Below are 22,954 nucleotides of genomic sequence, written 5' to 3' on the forward strand. Positions count from 1 at the left end.
TATACCTGGCATGTGCTGGATATAATGCCAAGCGTGCCATGGTTGGTTGTTAGGTATGTTTTGACAGGCCTGATACATAAAAGTGTTGAAGTGAAGGTTTATTAGTGTGCCATTATGCAAACCTATAATACTCTGATCAAGGTCTTCTCCAATCAGCTGTCTTGTCTCATACGAGGATCCCTACACAAGACATATTCCTGTCATTGTAACTGTGATGTTCATTTTTTACATCTAATATACACCCGTCAGAATCGACCGGCAGCATTTCTCATGTCTTTAATATAGTGCACTCATCATTTGCAAAAGACCTGAATTCATCTTTGGTCAGTGTACCTCGATGTTCATTCCTTCCACTGCTAGGTATCCGATACAACCGTTTTGCTGTGTATCTGCGCTATTGTTTTTGCTACAGTAACTCTGGTTTCCTATTGTTGTCTTGATCTGCGACTGCAGAGTGTTGGCCGACTGACCTAAAAACTCGGCTTTAACACCGATTGGGTAAACCGGAGTGTGTCTAGTATTTGTACACAATGTAAACATGAAATGTACACAATAAGACACCGACAAAATAAGAGACGTCGTGTTTAAGAAGAATCCTTAATCAACAATATCACTTTTTATAAAAAAAATGCCTCAAATACGATCATCCTGCATATCTTGTTCATTAGAAAAAACTTGATAATCAGTTGAGCGGAAATAAATCGGAAATGGAGTAACAATTGAACAATTAAATCAGATATGGGTATTATCGCTGCGAATCGAAAACGAGGCTATCAAACTTTGGCGATTTCCCCTACTATATCTGTACCCTTGATTGCGTGTTGTCTAGCATGGACCGCCTCTCTGAGTTAATTCTCTATAGTTATTTTACAAACTAAAAAGTTGAAAACAATACCCATGAAAAAGGGTTTCGTATTTAAAAAATTCAACAAAGGAAATGAATTTTTTTTTTTTAATTTCTTTTATCATAACTATTTGCCTCATTACCGGGGGAGTGGCGGCAATGAACGGAACAAACGATAACGGTGACACTGCAAACTTTGTACCAGTTTAAAGAATACCCCATTTATTAAAGTAAGTATCTGATCGCCGAGGACAAACACGAAGCCAATCGTCGGTTAGGTTAGCAACTAACATCATTGGATATTTTCACACAAAGTAGCGGCTGGTATACTTCGAATAATGACCAAGATCTGTTTGCTCACGTTGACAGCCGTGTCGTTTGTGCTGTTACGAGTCGGGAAGTCGGTGGAAGGAAAGGTAGGTTTGTCTAGCCACAGTTGACGTTTCTGTCCGCGTGTCTCGGCTCTCAGGTTCAGCTGGCCTCTTGATTGGAGCAGGTCGACCACAATGATTTTGTGGACAGGTATCCAGCGAAATATATATCTGATTGTTTGACTTCTTGTGGACAGTTTGGTAGTCGTTTAGGTCATTATCAGGGCACTGTCACAGTCAGATACAAGCAGCTGGGGGTCCCGGGAGTAAAGACTTGGTTGGAACATTGCCTCGGTTATACGTTGTCAGACCCAAGGTCATACAAACCGAACCTCACACCAGCTACATTCTGAGTACGTCCATTTCAATCAAATAACTCGAGAGCTAAAAATTTATAGATAAAAATCTTGATGGGGCGACGATAGGACGGATAATGGAGGTAGCACCTCCATGCACGGCTACAGTCGGCACTGGGCATCTAATAATTTCTCTGTAAAATGGTATTTCGAACTCTTACACTACCCCTCCGAAAATATATATTTTTTCGTCCACCATGATCTATTCACGGCCACTATTGAGTGACAGTGATTGAATAGAAGTGCAGATAGTCAAAATCACAGCAGGATCATTACACCAATCCCTCGCCATCGTCAGCATCGAAATGATTATCAAGGCAAGACAAAGAAGTTGTTATGATTGTAGTTTTATCATCACATGGAAATGTGCCATCATCGAACGCGTGAACACTAGACGTTACCGTGAACAAGGAAAGTAACAACACAAAATTTGAGTGATCACCAGAATTAACTTGTTATGTCTATTAAAACAAGGTTATAAACTCATCGTTAATCGATGCTGTACCGCCATTTTTGCCATACACTCCAGTGTATCTAGCTACAATCTGTTTCTTTTCCATATTACTTGTAGTCGTAACGGGAGTCATTGTCCCTCAATTTCAATATTTTTGAAGCACCTTTGAACATTTCCTGTCAAAAGCATAAAAGCTTATTTTGCATAATAGCGCTCCTTAACAAACCAACACCCACACTAATATGAGAAACATCTGTCTATGGAAGGATTTCACGTGACATTTTTTTTCTAGCATAAGTCTCCATCTTGAACACTGTAGGAAAAATAGACACATTAGGGAGAACCATTTGATTTTGCGGGGGGGATGGACTGGAGGATATGGGTATGGCAGCAAATTTCCCCGCCACTGTGGCAGCAAGTTTTTTCTATGGTCTGTCCTGCACTAATTTTTCTCTACATGTGGAAGGCATGCAATTTTCCTTCTTAATTAACATTTTTTAATATGCTGTTCTTGAGTTAATTACATATCTCTGGTTAGCAACTGCACATCGAAAAATAACGAGTAGCGTTCTATGTGAGCACAGGGCAGATGACAACATAAACCATGTGTTTGCCAGGACGCAGCATACGACGAAAGTCTGTCGTAGAACGAGTTTTGACCTAACTTTGTTGTGTGTTTATTTCACAAATACTGACAAAGAGACATCGGACTTCCTCATGTATTTTTAAAATGCCGAAGGCGGCACACCTCTAGAGAATAGGAGAATGAGAGAGTCAAATTTTCCAAATTTTGTGACAATTTCTTTTTCTTTGGTCTGTTGTGATCATTTTTTTTTCAAGACATTACTTGATCAATTTTCATTACATGATCAATTTTTTTCTTCTTACACCTGCCGACATTTCCCCCCAAAAATCCTCCAGCCCCCTCCCCCGAAATCAAATGGTTCTCCCCTTATAGCATTGAGTCACCATCTGGATAAGAAACCGATGGACCGGTTCATCGGTGCAGCCTTGGCGACCGAATTATGAGTGTGATACTTATCTAACAGGATATTGTTTCTCGATGCCCTCTGATGCTAATTAGTCCAAAAGATTGGCAACTAGCGTGACTCAATGAGTAGAGACTAACCCTTGTTTATCGTTTATCTGCATCTGGTTTGTGTATGCATTCTGTATAAAGGTAAAAACGACAACGATTCCAGACAGATGAAGGAACCCCCGTCCATATTTATAAAGAACAACCTCTTCAACAACTCGGTTCAAGTCTTTGTTTCTACTCTCTCTTGTGTTTTTATTCTGTACGGTTTACTAGGTAAACGCAATACCGCAGAAGTTAAAAATTCAGAAATTGGGTGAACTACAATTACTGCACTGTGTTGACTGTTACTTTTACACTTTTTAGCTTCCACAATTTTATCAGAAATAAAACGAGATAAGCAGCTGTCGCAAATTACTTTAGTTGAAATGCACCGACCTGAACCGAGTCAAATCTCTTTTGCTAGTGGCATTCTTGTTGTACTACGAAGGCCTTACGATACATGGTAGTTATAATATGTTTGTTTGTTTGTTGTTAGTATCTCCATCCTTTATGTCAAATCGTCATCGTCATCGTCAGTTACAATGAATGGGATTTCGTCATCCCGAGTCTTACCTAACTCTAGCCAATTTCTGACTGCACACAATTCCACTAATTTTCAACGGAAATCCTACTGGTTAATGAAAAGGTATTAAACTTTGTGACAATGTGGTTTTTTAGACGAATTATTGATGTGAAAAAAAAGGGAAAAAACTGAACTATACGGAAATTGAGTATGTGGATGGTTAACGTATTGGCTAGATCGTGTCTGCCGATAACATAGTTGCTAATGAGGGTCACTGATTCTACGGTGTGAGGAAGACAGGTAAAACGATGAAAAGTAACCGAGCATTGATTTCAACGTCGATTGGAGAGAAAGATGCGATAAAATTTGCGTGTATGTTCGTAGTATATGGTAAAACCTTTCTGAAATACGCTCCCATCGTTTAATTATAATTCAATCTAAGCAAGTACGTGTACACATGGCATGATGCAGACAGTACAGAAAGAGACACGACGGAAATGCAAGGCCTTCCGAAATGGCATGACGGTCCCGCTTTTCTTTAGGGACCGTCGTAGAAACAACCGGAGGATCATCAAGCCGTTGGGTAACAACCGTACTTGATGATCGCGTTTGTCACACTATCAGACCATGACATACTGCTTTAAATTTATTCATCCGTAATGCATCCTCCTTTCGCGCGGGATTATTTATTTATTTATTTATTTATTTATTTATTTATTTATTTATTTATTTATTTATTTGCTTGTTTGTTTGGTGTTTTCATATTTTCAGAGTTCAGTTCAAGTTACGCCACCTGAGCATGTGGAATGTAGAATTGGTGTGTACGTAATTTTTCTTTGTTCTCACCCAACAGCGGTTCCTTTTTTCTTTGCAGTTGCGAGCAAACTGTTAGTGCCTATGTGTGGCTACATAATCGTATGTAAATGTGATAAGTCATCAGATAATTTAAAGAGAAGAGCAGTTTATAACTAGACTTCCCCAAAATCCGTGTGCTAATTGATATCGTGACAGAGAAAATTGAAGGAATAAAACTACAGCAGACTGTTTCGTTGATATTGGGTGATCGCATAACCCACAGACTTGTAGTAACTTGCAAGCCATTACTGTAACCGTAGCAAACCAGTTGACCGGCCTTACATATAACCATAGACAGCAAGATCAAGAAATACCGGACACAGTGTGTATGGAAGCGTAAACTTCTTGAAGAAAATGGTATTCCGTAAGATGATAGCGGCGCAACTTCGTTACACTGTAAAGGTTACACAATTGCACAACTCCGTTGTTTTGAAAAAGAAGAAATATGACATCAGCGTGGGCAAAATATCAACGGTCACTACCCTTGTTTATCTCCCTCACGTCTCGTTGCATGGCAACGCCTGATGATAATGCTGGCATTTTGATTACTTGCAGCTGTGGACACGACGAGTATTGCTGCGGTGAGCAGAAGTGCTGTAAATATCAGTGTACCAGACTAGGGTGAGTTCGGTAAATTTACCAAAATAAATCTACAAATCTATCACTCCTCGTTTTCACGCAATTTTCCTTGAGTCCAGTCCATCAGTTTGTTCAAAGATGAAGCTGAAAAATACATACGCCTTTTATCAGAAGCCCCCTCCCCGCACTATATGCTTCCTCCTCCATGGCCTAACCTCTCAAATGGTAACGTAAACTTCACAGCCATGCAGTAGATCTGTTTGTTCTGACGGTACTTTTGTTACCATCGTAGCGCATACAAGCTCTTAGGCCAGCACCATTCCAAATACAAAACCAGCCATTTCAAAGTCTGCGGTAGTAAATACGGCAGTTGCATGAAAGGGCGCTAAGGGAGCCTTCAGAAATTACAGGGAGGTGTGGGCCGGGTGAATTAGGGGGGGTCACTTTTTAGAAAACAGTTCAAGGGGGAGGGTCACTTTTTATAAACCTATCTAGGATAGGTTTATAATAATAGGAAATCACCAACAAAATACGTACACATATCCACATATTTAACAAGCAAAGAAGATGCAGTGGTATCCTACATTATTATTGTACTTGGGCCTCAGCCCAAGTACATTTGTTTTCATTCCGTGGGAAAAAACTCTGTAAGGTATAACCATTTCTGGCTGAGACCAGGGAGGGCAAAATGTCTTGGCTTCATCTTTCTTGGCATAATACATGGCGTAATGATGTTAACTGAATGGAAGTGCTGCTCTCAGCCAGTCTTGAATAAGTGAGATGTGAATATTAATGCTTCTCTATCTGAGTTTTTGCCACAAAATCTTCTGAATATAATCAAAATGTGCATCGAAATGCAACAATTAATGCACCCTCCGTTTCCTAGGCGATGGCACGACCCTTGCTACACCCACTGGACGAGCCAAAGTGGGAGGGGTAATTTCAGTTTGGTTGAACAGGAGGGCTCGAGACCAGAATTTAACATTTAAACTTGAAACATGTTTAATCGCTGACAAGATGTGGACTAGTGTTAATCTGAGTAAAAGTGTGAAAAGGAAAGGTTTATATCCCGGACACAATGAAAAACATTATGACTGGAACTGTACCCCCAGTTGAGAATAGTAATGCCCACAGCGATGGAGAACACTTATCCTTGAGCTGAGAAAACCAGACCATCATTTCGAAATAGAGCTGCAGATTCGAGAAGCTCGTTCAAAATAGCTAGGTACACCCCATAAAGGGGTGGTTTCGAGTTTGAGGGCAAATTTCGCCTCCTTCATATAGAAATCGTACGTTTGTTTTTCCAGGAGAACACACCATTTGACACAAAATTTGCATGTAAAGGGGTCGCCAGTAAGCACGTGGTCAAATCTGGCATAAGAAACAATATGAAATGTTGGTTAAAGCCAGTCCAAAATAAACTGATTTGAACTTTTGTGTTTTGTAATTTATACCACTGCAGTAACATTACCTTTTTTTGACAACATCACACAATGTAATACGTTTTGAAACTGAATACTCCGACGTATTCTGTGTCTCCTTTGCTAAAAAATACGGTATGCTGATTACCATGTAAGGAGATGATGACGTCAAGACAGATTTGCAGTGCGTTTGGTCCTGGATGGTGCACGAAGTTTTGTCAAGGTGGCTTGTGTATTTATTTCCTAGGCCTAAATTGGAGAGATTAGGGTCGATCTAAACGAAGGCCGAAGAATGTTATGATACTCTAAGCGAGCTGAATTCTAACGCGAATGGTTGGATAATTTGGAGGATGTCTAGAATGATCTCGTCTCATTAAGATTATTTGGCGGTCAGTATTGAATTTCAACTGCGTCACAAGTTTGCGAAATGAGTATTCCGTCGAACGGTCAACGAACGATATTTTAGAAATCTGGAGACATGGCACATCGCATTTTTATTTTAGTATTTTATTTACAAAAGATTTAAGAAGCAATGATTTTGTCGAAAATTCTGAAAAAAATATATGAAGATTTGATCGCGAACACATTTTCACGTTGGGGTCAACTAGCCCTGCGTACGATGTTGTGTGTTCCGCTACAGCTAATCGCCCCGCTCACCACAGCCCTGCAAAGACCCGTACGTAGGGTCGGTGACTTCAAATCCATTTTGGGACTTGACGTAAAAAGCCAAATTACTGCCGAAATTCAGCGTTCTTGGGCCCAAGTCGTATCCCAGCCTACCTCAGCTACTCGATCGCTTCCAAAAATGACAGTCTTTTATTCACTTCTCGTAAATAACCGTCGATGTCGGCAACTCTCTCGCTAGCCCTGCGTACGATGCTGTGTGTTAGCTGTAGCACATAGCATCGTACGCAGGGCTATAGGGGTCAACATGGGGTCGCAGCCATGTTGCCTCAAAACTTATTTCTGTCTGCACCCAAAACTCAAAAATGTCGGTACGAACCTGAAAAATCGATGCAATTTTGTCAAACTTCGGCGAAATTTCAGCCTGTAGACAAAATTTCATCTAGGTAAGGTAAATTTACTGAAATTTGATCGACAAAATAATCCTGAGCTTGAACGTCACAGCTCGCCTTCTCCGGGAAGTCAAGTATCCAGCTGCACATACACAGTTGCCCATATGGCCAGGTTTATGAGATTGTTTTCAAGCGACGGCGGCAGACCGTACGGGGCTCTGGATATGAAACTACCGCCGGTGTAGCTGTAATAACTGTTGCGTTGTTTTTAGTGCCCACGGACGAAGTCCTGGGGAGTTATAGGTTGGTCATGTCAGTCCGTCGGCCGTCCGTTCACGCAGATATCTCAGACATGCCCTGGTCAATTCTTTCAAACTTTGCACAAGAATAGTACCCAACCCCATACAGATGCACGTCGATTTGTTTCACAATGCGATCGAATTTGGCCGTGTTAGAGGACTTTTTAGTTTACACCTCCATAGACTCCCATGTATAAGGCCAAGAAAAATAAAAATTTAGTTTCTCATCGTATTCATATTGCCTAAAGGATGCAGTGACACAGTTATTTGTCCCCACGGATAAAGTCCAGGGGGCTTATAGATTTGGTCATATCCGTCCGTGAGTCCATCAGTGAGTCCATCGGTTCATGCAGATATCTCAGACATTTTGACAAAATATCATGTGACCTTGGTGACCTTTGACCTCAAATATACATTTTGTCCATAACTCAGTAACCACAAGTGCTAAACTTTCATATTTGGTATGATGGGACACCTTATGACGCCACATATTGTACCCCATTAATTATGCGCATATCTAATTTTGAGCGAGCCAATAGAGCTAGAGGTCTGATTTTTGGTATATAGGGATAACTTAGCAATATAATTTGTTTGGCAAAACGTCACGTGACCTTGGTGACCTTTGACCTCAAATATACATATTTGTCCACAACTCAGTAACCACAAGTGCTACACCCTTCATATTTGGTATGATAGGACACCTTATGACACCATATATTGTACCTTATTAATTATGCGCATATCTTATTTTGAGCGAGCCAATAGAGCTAGAGGTCTGATTTTTGGTATATAGGAATAACTTAGCAATACAATTATTATGACAAAATGTGACGTGACCTCAATGACCTTTGACCTCAAATATATATATTTGTCCACAACTCAGTAACCACAAGTGCTACACCCTTCATATTTGGTATGATGGGACACCTTATGACACCACATATTGTACCTCATTAATTATGCGCATATCTAATTCTGAGCAAGCCAATAGAGCTGGATGTCCGATTTTGGGTATATAGGGATAACTATAGGGTAGAAATCTAAATATGCCCATCTAAATATTAGACATCTACCATCGAGAACAAAAGAAATTTGCTGTAATTTGAATATTTAAGGAGTTTAAGCAATTTCCACTATAAATAAAGAACCCCTGCCTCAAACTCCACAAAAGTTGAGACATATTTTGCCGTTGTCATGCCATTGCTTCGTTTAATAACCAGTTAATCAAATGCCTAATTGACAGGAGGAAATTCAAGACCATATTGAATAGTAGTATATATTGTCCTCAAAATTACTCTATCACGGCCCAAGTACTCATTGCCTTCAGCAATACTGCCTTGTTATTATTATTATTATTAATCTTTATTTAAACTCGATAACTCCATAGGTGAAACACCTCTTTTCGTGGAGGTCGAATAGACAAAAGAAAATCATATTACACTTTACAGCACAAACATGAAAACACAAAAAACACAGAAGTGCAAATATAAAAAAAAACTACGAAAAAGCATCAGACAAGTAAATTTGGGCCATACGGTTAAAACTGATAAAAGACAGGAGACAAAAACATATGCAACAAGTGGAAAAGTTTATATCAATTATCAAATGTACATAAATGCAAAGATATTGTCAGTTTTATATTGGAAAAAATTGTGCATAGTTTTCTCATAGACTACCATGTACAGTAAATCAACTTTTCAGTGAAATTTCAAAATCAAATTTCTTGCACAACCATGGACTTATATAACCACTCTAGTTTAATCAAAAACATTAATATAAATGATCAAGCATACATAAATGCACAGATTTATCTAATGGTGTACTGAAAAAAAATTATTCATAGTTTCATCATGGACCTCCATGCATATTGAATCAACATTTCGGTGAAATTCAAATTTCTTGCACAACCATAGACTTCTAACCACTCTAGTTTAATCAAGAACATTAATATCAATAATCAAGAGTACACAAATGCAAAGATTTACGATTTTTGTATTAGAAAATGCATAGTTTCATCAAAGACACCATGGATAGTGAACCAACTTTTTAGATGAAATTCAGAAATTCATTTCTTGTACATAAATGCACATTTTACTTCCCAATTCAAGCAAAGTACATTTGGATACATTATCAAATATATATAATATACAGATATAGCATGTTTTGTGCGGGTAAATTGTCAATAATTTGCCTGATAGACTCCATCATTATGATTTGATATTTTTGGATGAAGCACTAAATCAGCCATATCTTACCTTCTTATAGTTGCACAAAATATGGTGACCGGGGAGAATACTGCAGTGGTTGGGGGGGGGAGGGTCAAGTTTTAGAATGTCCGACAAGGAGGAGGGTCACATTTTAGACAGGAGGATAGGGGAGGGTCACATTTTACGGTACAGGTGTGCGCGAAATATCCCGGCCTACCCCCCCTGTAATTACTGAAGGCTCCCTAAGTGACATTCACCCTTTGGTGCATGCGAGGAGTGTTAGATTGCCTGGACCTCGAGAATCGGACACTGTCGCACAGACAAGATGGTGCAGCTAGACCCTAACTCCAATTCTCTACGTTTCTGCCTTCAGACACTGCCTTGACGATATAGAATACTGTTGCGGCCACAACGAGTGCTGCCCTCACGAGTGTGATGATGTTGAGTAAGTAAATGCACTTAATCGGTATTTCTATATTCAGTTTTATTTGATACTTTGCAAAATTTGCAAACTATCAAATTGAATAGAAATACCGATAAATGAAAATTGGAAAATGGTAAAAAATACGAGACGCTATATGTTACTGTCGGCTCGTGATACTTTGTTTTCAAATATGATTCGGTATTCTTTCTTCCTGTGTCATAAACGTTGCCGATAATTGTGACAAGCGACAGTTCTTTAGACTGTCTTTGAATCTGGAGTGTGCACGTGATTAGTGGGTGACTCGCTGAAGATGTCCATCAGTTGTTAACCTGGCCACTTTACAATGACATCTGGAGATTGCATTTTCATAAGTATTCCACTCGAAAAGCGAAAAAATAATTGTGAGATGGACAACGATGACAATATAGTGACCATGACGACGCTGATGTTGTTGATGATGATGATGATGATGATGATGATGATGATGATGCTGATGATGGTGATAACGACGACAATGATGAAGACATAAAGTTTCATCATGACATTTCAGTTGCAGCAAGTTACGACGCAATTCCTCAGTATCTCACTTTCTTTCAATAATGGAGTCTAACCAACTAATCGTCATGTGCGTCCGCAAATGAGTCATATTTTACATGGTCACTTTCCTAAATGACATTATTCTACCCGGAACAGGTGTCGTGATAACCAATTCTGCTGTGGCAAAGATAAATGCTGCAATTTCGACGAAATCTACCACCAATGGTGGTTTTGGTGAGTCTCAAAAATGCTCCTTATACTTGTCAATTTTTCGTGTCAGTTCTCTTGTATATGGACACTGCATTGCATTTCTTTTTAGGAGACACTTCATTTTCCCGGTGATGACAACGGAGGCACTGCATACATAACCATTTCCCATTTCCCCTGTTTCCTCAATAGGTTCAGTACCGCGTTAATCTTGACAATCGTGGTTGGGTCGATGATACTTTTCGCTTACTGCGAACGCACAAAGACGACGCCACACATCTTTCATCTGAAGAAAGTAACAAAGTCTCCCTCCAAAGGTTACGCAAAACTTGAAGAAGAGTTCTAGAATCATTGCGCCTTTTGATGTCTGTACATTTACAATGACGATATTGTTGAGTCTGTGACAGTAAACGACATTTCTTTCTTACTTTTTGTTTAACGTTTATTTTCTTCATTAAATTTAAGTGGCTTAAATATTACTATGGTACAACTGAGAAAATCATACAAACAGGAGAAACTTCCTAGGTACTAAAATTTATCTCCTTTGTGAAGAATTTTATCCGTGGAATTCAGTTTATGTCCACATGACAAATGAGTTTGATATGGCAAACTACGCCGTTCATACATGGTTAGCTGTTAATGTTTCGGATAATCCACTTTTTTAACCGTGTGACACACTTCTGCATGAAAGATGAAGGCAACCGGACAAACAGCCACAAATGCAAAGCTACACAACCGTCGTGGCTGAATTTATATTATACTAGAAGAAGTGGAAGCCAAAGATTATAGCTGGGCTTGCCTCTGATGTGCGCCACCAGCGGTTCGAGGTGGAATTCCAGTATGCAAGAAATTTACTTAGACTATGGATTCATGACATTTGTAATGTATGTTTTGTGATTTTGTAAATAATATTCTGACAACTATCGATGTACTTGATCTATCTGAAATGCTTCTCAAATCTCATCACCTTCAAGTACCTAAATACTGCAAAGAGACACTCCTTGATTTCAAACTTAGCTAGTATAAGAACAATTTTGTCGTCATTTGAGAGAGTTTCCTGTTTGAATTACTCAGTTCATTTTTCGTAATCGATAACTCGTCTTCATTCAATGAGAGGAAGGGGTATATTTAAAGAATTGGCCTTTCAATCGTAAACTTGCTATCTGTCAAAAGTTTGGCGAAGTGATTTTCAGAAAACTTCATCGGCACAGGGTAAGTAAATGTGACAGAATGTTTTGCAAAATGTGCATGGTGGCTTTTCTGAGAGATATTCGGCCTTCCAAACTTGCAAATAAAATATTGAAATAAAATTACACAAAATATTACAAAACCTAGTGCAGTATACTTTGTGATTGCACGGGTAATGTATTGATGTTTGCTCAGAATTGTGCTCATTTTGAAGACCGTCCAAAACAATGCGAGTAAACAAGGATGATGCCTATTTTTCTCTCTCTTGGTTTGTTACTTATGGAAGGTGGTCACACCGACATTCATTGTCATAGTCTGAACCCTTCGCATTTTAACTGCCATGCATTGTCTGTCTATCGTTTCACGTCTGTGGTAGGCCGTGATGGCGGAACAGCAGCCCTACACACGAGGCAGTTTGCCCGCAGATAAATTATGGACGCAAAGATATCTTTTTACCTAGCAATTATCACTTCAAGGTGACAGCGAACACAATAGGAGAGAAAATTCGAAAAAAAAGCAACAACAATATTTGAAATATCAATACGCCAGACTAACAGAGAAGACTAGTTTCATTTTCGTCTTTCCGAGGGCGCGCCAAGTAAACGCAAAAAAATCCTGCCAAACATACAGCTAATAATAATCATAATGTGTATTAATATCTAATTTTATTACCATTGTGTCTTAACATGTCATCTTTGTCACCCTGAAGTTTGACGGTTCTCTTAAATTTAGCCTCACATCATTCAAGTTCAACAGTCACGTGGGATCAAATCGATAAAAAAGTCTAAAAGCAAAGTTTTACTCCGTCAGTTTCAAATTTGATCGCATCACGCTTCTGTTAAAACTGATCAAGGCAGCCGTGTTACTATGGCATTGCTGACAAATGTACTCACATCCCTGACAGAACCGTGACAGCAAGAGCGACTGTGTTATAATATGGAACTTGCGGTCAAAGTATTTCGTATTTTCCAGTTTACCCGGGCAGATTGGATGTAAGGTCAGGGTCAGTAATTATAGTCACATGAAAGTCAGGGTGCCATGGAATATCGCAACTTACACTACACTTCCGTTTGGTTATAAAGTCAATGTTGTTATATTAGTGGTGTTAGTAGGTGAACAAAACCACGCCCTGTGAACTTCTGGCGGCGAGTTCCGTCAGGCCCAGCATAACTTGACAGCAGATTGTAACAGTGACTGTCACTTCAGATTTTCCAATCATCAGATCACGGCCCGCATTTCATCTGTACCTTGATTTTCTCCAGAAAAAAGGAAAATTTTGACATTATTTTCCCATATTTTCCTTAAATATTAATTTTTGTTCGTGAGGTATATTTTAATACGTTTTAATATCATGTGACTTTTTTTGTCTTTTTAAATCATCATCCCTTTGTTACGCGGCCCATCCATGTATTCGTATGCGGGAGATAGATAGATGCCAGGCATAATTGTCAAAAGAAGTTAATGATCAAACAGAAATTTTAAAGATACTTTACCTATGCCCTCTTGCACTCTATCGCATGTATGGCAATAAGTGACGCTTTGGGAAGGCACAATATATTCGAGATAGATTGAGCTGCATTTCGCTAGCCTTCTGAAAGTGTCGCGTGGTAAATGAAATAAAAGTATACGAATTTCATGTGCGAATAAAGTCGTGGACTGCAAACCATATAGCTATATAGTAACAGAGAAAAAGAGTCGTGTGTGACTATTTCGACCAAAACAGTTGGATATCTACACTGCAGCACAGCGTTATGAAGCTCTTGAGACATGCTTCAGGATCTTGGTTTGGTCGCGGTTTTGATCATGGGCGACAACAAGGAAACTCTTTGACCGTATGTTTCCGAAGATACCATCTGAAGATGTCGAGTCAACGGCGGGTGAAAGCAGTGGGGACACGACATTTTGACGGTAACTCGATAACCCGCCACGGTATTCAACCGCTGTATGTAGGTATGCGGTTATCCTCAAGGTGAGAAACAGGAAGCTTATTTCTATTTATTTTCAATTTTTGTCTAAACTGCCATAGCCGAGTATTTGTAAAACCACGAAAAAGTGGCATTGCCGCTAGAAATGTGTCAAACTATAACTCTTCCCAAACCGTACACATCAGTTGATGATTATAGCCAGTGTTCTCAATTGTGACGTCACGGAACATGGCCGCCATTGTGATAATTAACCCTTTGAAATGTGTCATTTTTCCCACCAAAATTTCTGTGTATCAGTTTTTTCAATTTTTATGAATTTTCTTATAATTTTTGTTGATAATTTTGGATCAAATGGGGACAACTTTTTATTGGCTTCAGTTTTGGATCAAATATTTTTAGGGGGGGGGCAATTTGAAAAAATATAAAGGCAGAAAAAATTGACCCAAGTGAAGTGAAGTAGTGCCACTGGTGCGAATACCACATAGTCCTTACACCGCAAATATTCATGAGCAAAAGCCTTCTTCGGCAATGTTTAATATTTTTGGCGGAATAATAAAGTGTTCGTAAACGACAACTATGGTGACGGTGTATGATTTGGATTCGTAAATGACAACTATGGTGACGGTGTATGATTGGGATTCCGGGGTAGAGTAAGTTGAACTGGTCCATTTGCCTTTAGGATTTAATGTTAAACTGAGTATTATCAGTTAATGTGCAACATTTATTATTGTTCCAAAGCAGTTCAACGACCTCAGTCGTGCTGCCAAATTTATCAGTTAATCTCAGTCACGACCGGTTGTTCGTCATGACCGCTATATTACCTTTTGTTGCTAATCTTACGCACACAGCTTAAATTATCGATATTTTTTATTATTTCTAGAAGAACAGTCCCAAAATTCATTTACTGTCTGCATTTTCTTGCAAAATTATACAAACTTGACTCGGGCGACATATATAGATATACAAGGCAGACAGTTTGAGACAAGCGCGAACATAAAGGTTATTGGAAACGCCCGAAGCTAAATATGAATCTTTGTCCAACTGTCGTGTTTCCGTCCGACTGCGCCTTGGGCGTATAGCAGAATAGGAGCCACACCGTAAAGCCACGTAATCATTCGCCGGTTTTGTGTTGCTATAGGGGTTATCGCTAGGGTGAAAACACACTGTTCATATAAATAGTCATTTTAGCCAGTGATTTTATCCGATTTTTATATTCTTGTAGTCTACATTTGGGTATATACGTCGGTTAGTAGCGATTAAAAGTTCCGAGCTAAACACTTCAGTGTCGAATTGTACTTTGGTATTAAACAAAAACCAGTGAGGTGACGATGAGGTCGGTAAAATTCAATAATGTGCAACTGTATACAATGACTTGGCTCTTTCCAAAGGTAAACAATCAGCTGCGGGTCTTGTCTTTCTATTTGCATGTCACCAATCATTGACAGAAGAGTAGCGATCTTCCCCCTTTACTGTCTATGCATGATACAGTTATTGTGACGATATGAGCATTCCTCTACCATGACAGCGTTGGCCTGTGATGGTATGAACCGGGGTCATTTGTCGTTTGGATTAACGTTATATGACTCATAAAATTAGCCTATTCTTTAATTAATGCTGAAAAATGGTCAGTTTCTAAAATCAACGATCACATTGTACATCGCCCGATAAGGATTTGATTTCTGCTCACCTTTCACACTTTCCCCGATTACGTCGCCTCATTGCAACTTCGCTGTATAAGTTTACCATCGTGCAGGTTACGAGGCTCTATGCTAGCTATATCGACAAGGAAATGAATTTCAGTCCAGGCTCTGGGAAGAGATCAAAAACAGATACAAACATCTCTGAGAATTATTTTTTAAACAAAGCAGCCGTATTCAAGTCAATACCTAATTTAGGGACATCGCATTGTGGACGCTTCCACTCTTCACCGCTAGAAGTTATGAAAATAGCTTTAACTTCATCGAGCTAAAATTATGTCAAATAGGAAATACACAGGACGCCTACTCTAAAAAGAAACCCAGTGCTGTTCTTTTAAGAGAACCCAAAATAGACGCGTGTGATTGATAGTTTTTTCTTTCCTCGTTTCCCTCTTATATATTCCCACGAAAGTAAACGCTTTTTGTCACTTTTTAATCCCCCGTTCAGCATGAGTCGCCAGGAGCCTGCAACTGTAGAGAGGTTCCTACGTTCTGATACCTTGACCTCAGAGGAAGATAAAGACCTTTCAAAACGTCAATACCCGTTTGAAAATTTAGTCTTCGAAGGCGGCGGTACCAAAGGCATCGCTTACGCTGGGGTTATGAAGGTAAGAGTTCAAAGCAAATTTAAGGTAGCATGTGCCTCGGGCACAGATATTCGGACCCAAAACTTTTCCAATTCTTTTCTGATCTATCACTCGTGGGGGCTCACTTCAAAGCTCTATGAGTAAGAAAAGTTTTTACGTTCTTAGTTTTTTTCTTAGTTTATTTTCCCCAATTACGTAGACATCGGTGAGTGTCAGGCAATTTGTTTCTGTGGTACCAAACTTGGCACTGTGACCCTGATTTGGCACGAGTATGGCCGAAAGTTCAATAGAGGAAAGTTTGAGCAAAAGTTTGAGTCGAATATGATATCATATACTCGTAAAACGGAAAGAATCGCTTAATACTTTCCGAAAGTTTTTGAAGTAAAAATTGCATTTTGAAAGCACTCATATCACTTCAATTTCACATCATTTTCAAAACATTGTGCCCGACTGGTCAACAGGGTTACTTAACGTGTCGCATTCAGAATCAGGTGCTATTTGATCATCGGCTTGTATACAGTTATTTTGCTTGTATTTATGAACTTGAGCGGCAACGAACCAAGGCAAGTGATTGCCGTAAAAATGTAAGGTACCGGCGCTTGCCATCACAAATCTCCCAGTGACTGCGGACTGTCCGAAACATTAATCACTGGGTTTGGATATATCCTAACGCTTTGTAGGCATGTGTATACATTGTATTTATTCGCAGACTTATAGGCAAATATCGCAAGCTTTGATCACTCACTGGTGATGTGAACATAATGAGAGAACAAGAAAATCGAGGATGAAACTGCGTATTTCTGTGTTTTCAGGTGTTGATGGACGTCGGAGTATGGCCGAACATCAAGCGTTTTGGCGGTACCAGCGTTGGGGCCATGATTGCCTGTATGCTAGCTGTTGACTACTCTCCAAACAAAGTGGTTGAAATGATGGACAAGGAACTCGGTCCCATAGCTGTAGGTGAGTTGGGGAGTGACGTTTTGCAAGTGTTTTGTAAACATCCGCAATCCCCGTCCATTACACAAGCGTGGCGTTCCATTCGGGGACGAATAACTATATTTCTTTCTGAAGCTCAGAGAAAATGGTATTCAACAGTGTCTTCAACTCCTTTTCTCAAATAATACGTTTGCGGATCCATCTCAGACAAAGTTGTGTCTACGTCACAGTGCTCTGAAAGCAACAATATACCGTTGATTTCCACCTCACCAATGAAGACTGATACTTACAAGCAGTATACGTAGAGTGAATTAGCGAATGTCATTAGGCCGTGAACATCTATGATATACCTGGATATGTTTAGTGTGACATGAATGTATGGAATTACAGTTTCTCATATTACAACAGTCTCCTCGAGTCCACACCGGAATATACTCGATCAAGCATTTCTTGTTTCATTCATTGTGCATTCTATCCATCAGATAGACGAACAATTACTCATCATTTTATTTCAAATTTCTCGGCAATTAAGCTATAATGCGCCTCGGGGACAGAAAGTCGGGTTCACAAACTTTTCCAATTCTCTTCTGATTCATCACTTGTTGGGACTCATTTTGAAGCCCTTGGAGTCAGAAAAACTTCAATTGCCTTAGTTTATTGAAAATCAAAAATTTTATTTTTCTCCATAGAGTTTACACAGGGATGGCGGCCATTTTGAATTTCAAGTATCGGTAAATCTTGGGTAACTTGTTTCTCAAGTACTACAATTTGCACCGTGTGACTTAATTTAGAAAGAGAGCGATTAAAGGATTCCTTGAGGAAAGTTTGAGCAAAATTTTAAGTCTTTCACTTTCGAGGCGCATATTACCTTAAAACATATACAATCATTTCCTATCTCACGGAAGATATATGGATTTGATTTCTGTAGATCACTCCTTCGGAATTCTGAGTCTCCTTCCGAACTTAATCAGACACTACGGTTGGAATCCAGGCAAGAAATTGCTCGATTGGTTCGGAGATAAACTTGCTGAAAAGACTGGAAATAGGGATATTACATTTAAACAAGTGAGTATAGGCTAGTATTTCTATAGATTCTTCGCCTCGTCAGTTCTGAATTCCTTCAAGATAAATGATGAAAAGATGGGCGGGTAGGACGGTAGATAGATGGGAGATAATGAAGGACAGACAAATACATACATGTAATACATACATACATACATACATACATACATACATACATACATACATACATACATACATACATACATACATACATACATACATACACGCACGCGCGCACGCATACACATTCATACAGACAGACAGACAGGCAGACAGACAGACAGACAGACAGACAGACATTAGCAAAACCGGATGTGACCTAAACGTCCACCACAGAGTTCAGGAAGTGCCTATGCTTTTGCTGACAGAATGGATAGCTAATGAGCACAAATGATATCAAGAACAACAACATCTGTGTAGCAAAGTTTATTTGACTACGGTCAGGGACGGAATGTGTTTCTGACGGCAATATAGGTAGACATGCAGTGTATGAAGCAGCAAATCGTGAGACACTATAGCAGACCAGGGTGTGTCCCTCAATATCAAGTTTCTTTGGAGTATCTTCCGCTTTAACTTTCGTTGGTACCAAAATAGTAAATGTCGGAAGTCACATGCCCTGATCGGAAGAGGCTATATTATAGTAAATAACCGCAATAGTTATTTAAAAACGCTATCTTCGAAAGTGCCTTGGGGACATTCAAACAATGATATGTGTTTTTGTTTCGTACAGAGGTCAATATTGTCAACAAGTGAAAAACTCTTGTAAAACCTTAACAAGCGACCAAACGGCCGATATAGTTCCGCTGTGTTTATGTAGAGAATAACTACTTTTGACACATGTTGATGAAGAAGGTGGAAATCTTTGATAGCTCTTTCAGTGGCCAGCAAAAAGTGGCTAAAATAGCTGCAAAAATACACAATTGAAGATTTCATCATAATTTGAATATATCACATTGGATCATTCCCAAGAACATGTCAACCAAAGCTATCTGACGAGTAGTTTTTTGAGAATGAAATTTTCTGACCAAAAATGGCAAAAATTGCCCCAACTTATAAAAATTGCACATTTCACCATAATTTCAATATATCATATATTAAATAATCCCTTGGAATCTGTATACCAAATATCAAAGCTATCGACTCGCAGTTTTTGAGAAAGGCATTTTTTGATCAAAAATGGCAAAAATTGCCCCAAAAATACGAAATTGCAGATTTCATCATAATTTCAAAATATCACAATAAGTTCATCTGTAGGAACCTGAATATCGAATTTCAAAGCTATCAGACCAGTACTTTTTGAGAAGCACATTTTTTGACCAAAAATGGAAAAAATTGCCCCAAAAATACAAAATTGCAGATTTCATCATTATTTCAATAAATATCATTTAGTTTATCTATAGAAACCTGTATACCAAATTTCAAAGCTATCAGACCAATACTTTTTGAGTAAACACTTTTTTGACCAAAAATGGCAAAAATCGCCTTAAAAATGCAAATTTGCATATTTCTGCACAATATGAAGTAATCTGAAACAGATCATCCTTAGGGACCTATGTACCAGATATCAAAGCTATCTGACTGGTTGTTTTGGAGAAGAAGACTTTTAAAGATTTTTTTACCAAAAACGACAAAAATTGCCTTAAAAATACAAATATGTAAATTTCACCACGATTTGAACAAATATAACTGAAGTCAACTTAAGTAAACTGCATATCAAATTTAAAAGCAATCGGACAAGCGATTTCAGAGAAGAAGATTTTTTACCAAAAACAACAACAAATGCCCAAATAATAGAAATATGCAAATATTACCACGATTTGAACAAACTTAAGTGAGGTCACCCCAAGTGAACTGCAAATAAAATTTCAAAGCAATCGAACTTGCGGTTTCAGAGGAGAAGGCAATTGTTGACGGACGACGGACAACGGAGGACAGACGACGGACGACGACGGACGCCGACGGATTATCAACCTATTTGTTAAGCTCCGCGTCGCTGACAGCGGAGCTAAAAAGTTAACGAATTTTATGTGTCATCTCAAAGTTCGTGATTGTAGATTGGGCTGAAGTGGTGTTTTTGCACCTACGATTACATTTGAAACCGCACAGGAGGGGTAACGAGAAAGTCCGAAAAACGGCGACCGTGTCCTTTTGTACATGACACCCAACTTGCGTTTGCTTTTGGAGAAGAGACAACTTTTGTCATGACTTATCAAGTATTAGAATCGGTTCTAAGGTGATGCTTTTTATTTCGATTGTAATGCACGCTCATTTTGATTTTCAAAAGTTTTCATTTCTCGGTTTTTTTTTAGCTTTACGACCAGTATGGTAAAGAGTTGTGCATCGTTGTTTGCAACGTCACACAAATGAATGCAGAATACTGTCACGTGAAGACCACTCCAGATATGCCGATAAGACTTGCCGTGAGGATGTCCATGTCAATACCGGGTAAGTGGGCGCCCTCACCGTCTAAGTGATAGCCTTGGTTCAGGTATACAGTATAGGTTTACAGAAATCATCAAAACTTAAATTTCACGGACATATTGGATTAAAATATGTTAGTCATAATGGAAAGATAATTTTTAGATAAATTTCATCAAAACGGCAATTAGACTTTCTGACTCTACTGCCACGGAAAGAAGGCATATGACAACTTGTGGCGATCATGAAATAGGGTTTTGATTGCTTCATTTGTCATTCATAGGCAGATACTTACAGGTCTTTTATTGAAACAAATTTACGTTAATATTTCGACTGCCTTACCAGATTATATACCGGTCTTCGCTTCGTTTTCATGGATTTGAGCAACTTTACGTCAATGTCACTATGCTGTTTTCATTTCATATTAGTGCGCCCTGACTTGACTATTTACAGGATTTTATCAAGCAGTAAAGTCCACACTCGGTGCCAATGAAAGTGTCTATGTGGATGGGGGCGTGCTTGTCAATTACCCAGTCCATTGTTATGATGGTACGTAGATCCAGTGACACTAGATTTGAATTTTGCTTCTTACCAAAATCGCTACACTTAACATTAAAGACCAAAAACGCAAATCTTTCTACCCAGTAGCATTCGTTCTCAATTAACTTTTAAAAGTTCATTGCAATATAATATTTTAATATAAATGCTGATATAAACGTGTTTACCTATGTCCACGTTAATATTCAGGCTCATTCAATGAAATTTGCCATATTATTCGGCATCTGGACTACACACGCATAAAGTAACTGCAGAAGATAGCATTATTATGCAAGTTGCTTTCATGTTGTAGTTTCGTCTTTACAACTACATAATCGTATGTTATTGATACTTAACATTGTAAGTCATTTGAAATGTTTCTCTAAATTATTAGTCACCGTCAGTAAAGAGTAAATTAAAAGTGCCATTAAAGTTGCCAGATTGCTTCTCGCTGACAACAGCTGTTCTCTGTGATCATGTTATGAACACTGCCCTCTATACCGGTAGGTTGGTGGTTGTCGCTGAATTCAGATGACAGCTTCCTTGTCCGACTGCAGCCCCTGAGTCACATTCACAAAATGTGGAACAAGAAAAGGAGATTCGGTGAATTCAACGAGAAGACACTCGGCGTGCTTCTGGTAAATAGATGGAGATATTCTATCAGTTAATTAACAACTCCGAATGTAAACTGAAGGAGAGTTTGCATTATCTGTAACTAATGTGTGTCAACTGAAAACGCAAAATATTCGGTTTTCCAGCATGAGCGGGCTTACTGGATATTGTTATATTTTAAACATGTACAGACCGTCAGATTCTGATGGTCGATCGACTGAAAGTGGTGACAAAATATTTTTTGCGCGGAAAGTGTCCCCCTCAGGCTGAGAAAGAGTATGTTACTGTAACACAAACTCTTCCAATAGCCGTAAGGCCAATTGAGGATTTCTGTCACGCCTTTTTTGGTTCAAATAAACCAGAGCCTAGCGTGACCAACTTGCGACACCCGCTCAGCAGAATTTGTAAAAGAGTATACACCAAGTCGGGCAACTCATCGTACGTTTCAACTGCGGGAGTACATTCCCCCGGTGAAACTCAAAGCATTGTTAAGATTGTCAATGTAGCTCTAAACACAGACTTACTTCGTTCAAACCGTATGGTGAAGGATTCAACTATATAGTCACCGTCAAACTCAATCAGGATTTTGATACATATTCACCGAAACGATATGACTTACATGGTCTTAACACATGGTTTATACTTATTTCTTTGTGTGCTTCGTCAGTGTTCCGAAAGTGAACCTGAAGTCTTTGAAGGACTCATTCTTGGCGAGAACGATACCAAAATCCCGAGGCCAGACACCAAGTTAGCGAGGTAAGGCAGAGGCACAACAATCAGTGGTATTGCCCGAATCTCGTTTCAAGTTCGTCCATGCAGTC

The 22,954-nt window shown here is 39.0% G+C and overlaps 2 protein-coding genes across 2 annotated transcripts; both read left to right on the top strand.

Moving 5' to 3' along the window:
- Nucleotides 1-1,047: 1,047 nt before the first annotated feature.
- On the top strand, nucleotides 1,048-12,612 carry LOC139140662 (uncharacterized). The gene is made up of 6 exons (XM_070710038.1): nucleotides 1,048-1,260; nucleotides 4,398-4,447; nucleotides 5,037-5,102; nucleotides 10,377-10,448; nucleotides 11,121-11,198; nucleotides 11,364-12,612. The coding sequence occupies exons 1-6, from the start codon at nucleotides 1,183-1,185 to the stop codon at nucleotides 11,515-11,517; spliced, it is 498 nt and encodes a 165-aa protein (XP_070566139.1). The 5' UTR covers nucleotides 1,048-1,182; the 3' UTR covers nucleotides 11,518-12,612.
- Nucleotides 12,613-14,023: 1,411 nt separating this feature from the next.
- On the top strand, nucleotides 14,024-22,893 carry LOC139141273 (uncharacterized). Its single transcript, XM_070710898.1, has 8 exons — nucleotides 14,024-14,328; nucleotides 16,430-16,589; nucleotides 17,381-17,528; nucleotides 18,433-18,569; nucleotides 20,876-21,011; nucleotides 21,438-21,533; nucleotides 22,029-22,159; nucleotides 22,801-22,893. The coding sequence occupies exons 1-8, from the start codon at nucleotides 14,111-14,113 to the stop codon at nucleotides 22,891-22,893; spliced, it is 1,119 nt and encodes a 372-aa protein (XP_070566999.1). The 5' UTR covers nucleotides 14,024-14,110.
- Nucleotides 22,894-22,954: the final 61 nt, after the last annotated feature.

This window comes from Ptychodera flava, chromosome 9, assembly GCF_041260155.1.
Source record: "Ptychodera flava strain L36383 chromosome 9, AS_Pfla_20210202, whole genome shotgun sequence".
NCBI lineage: Eukaryota > Metazoa > Hemichordata > Enteropneusta > Ptychoderidae > Ptychodera > Ptychodera flava.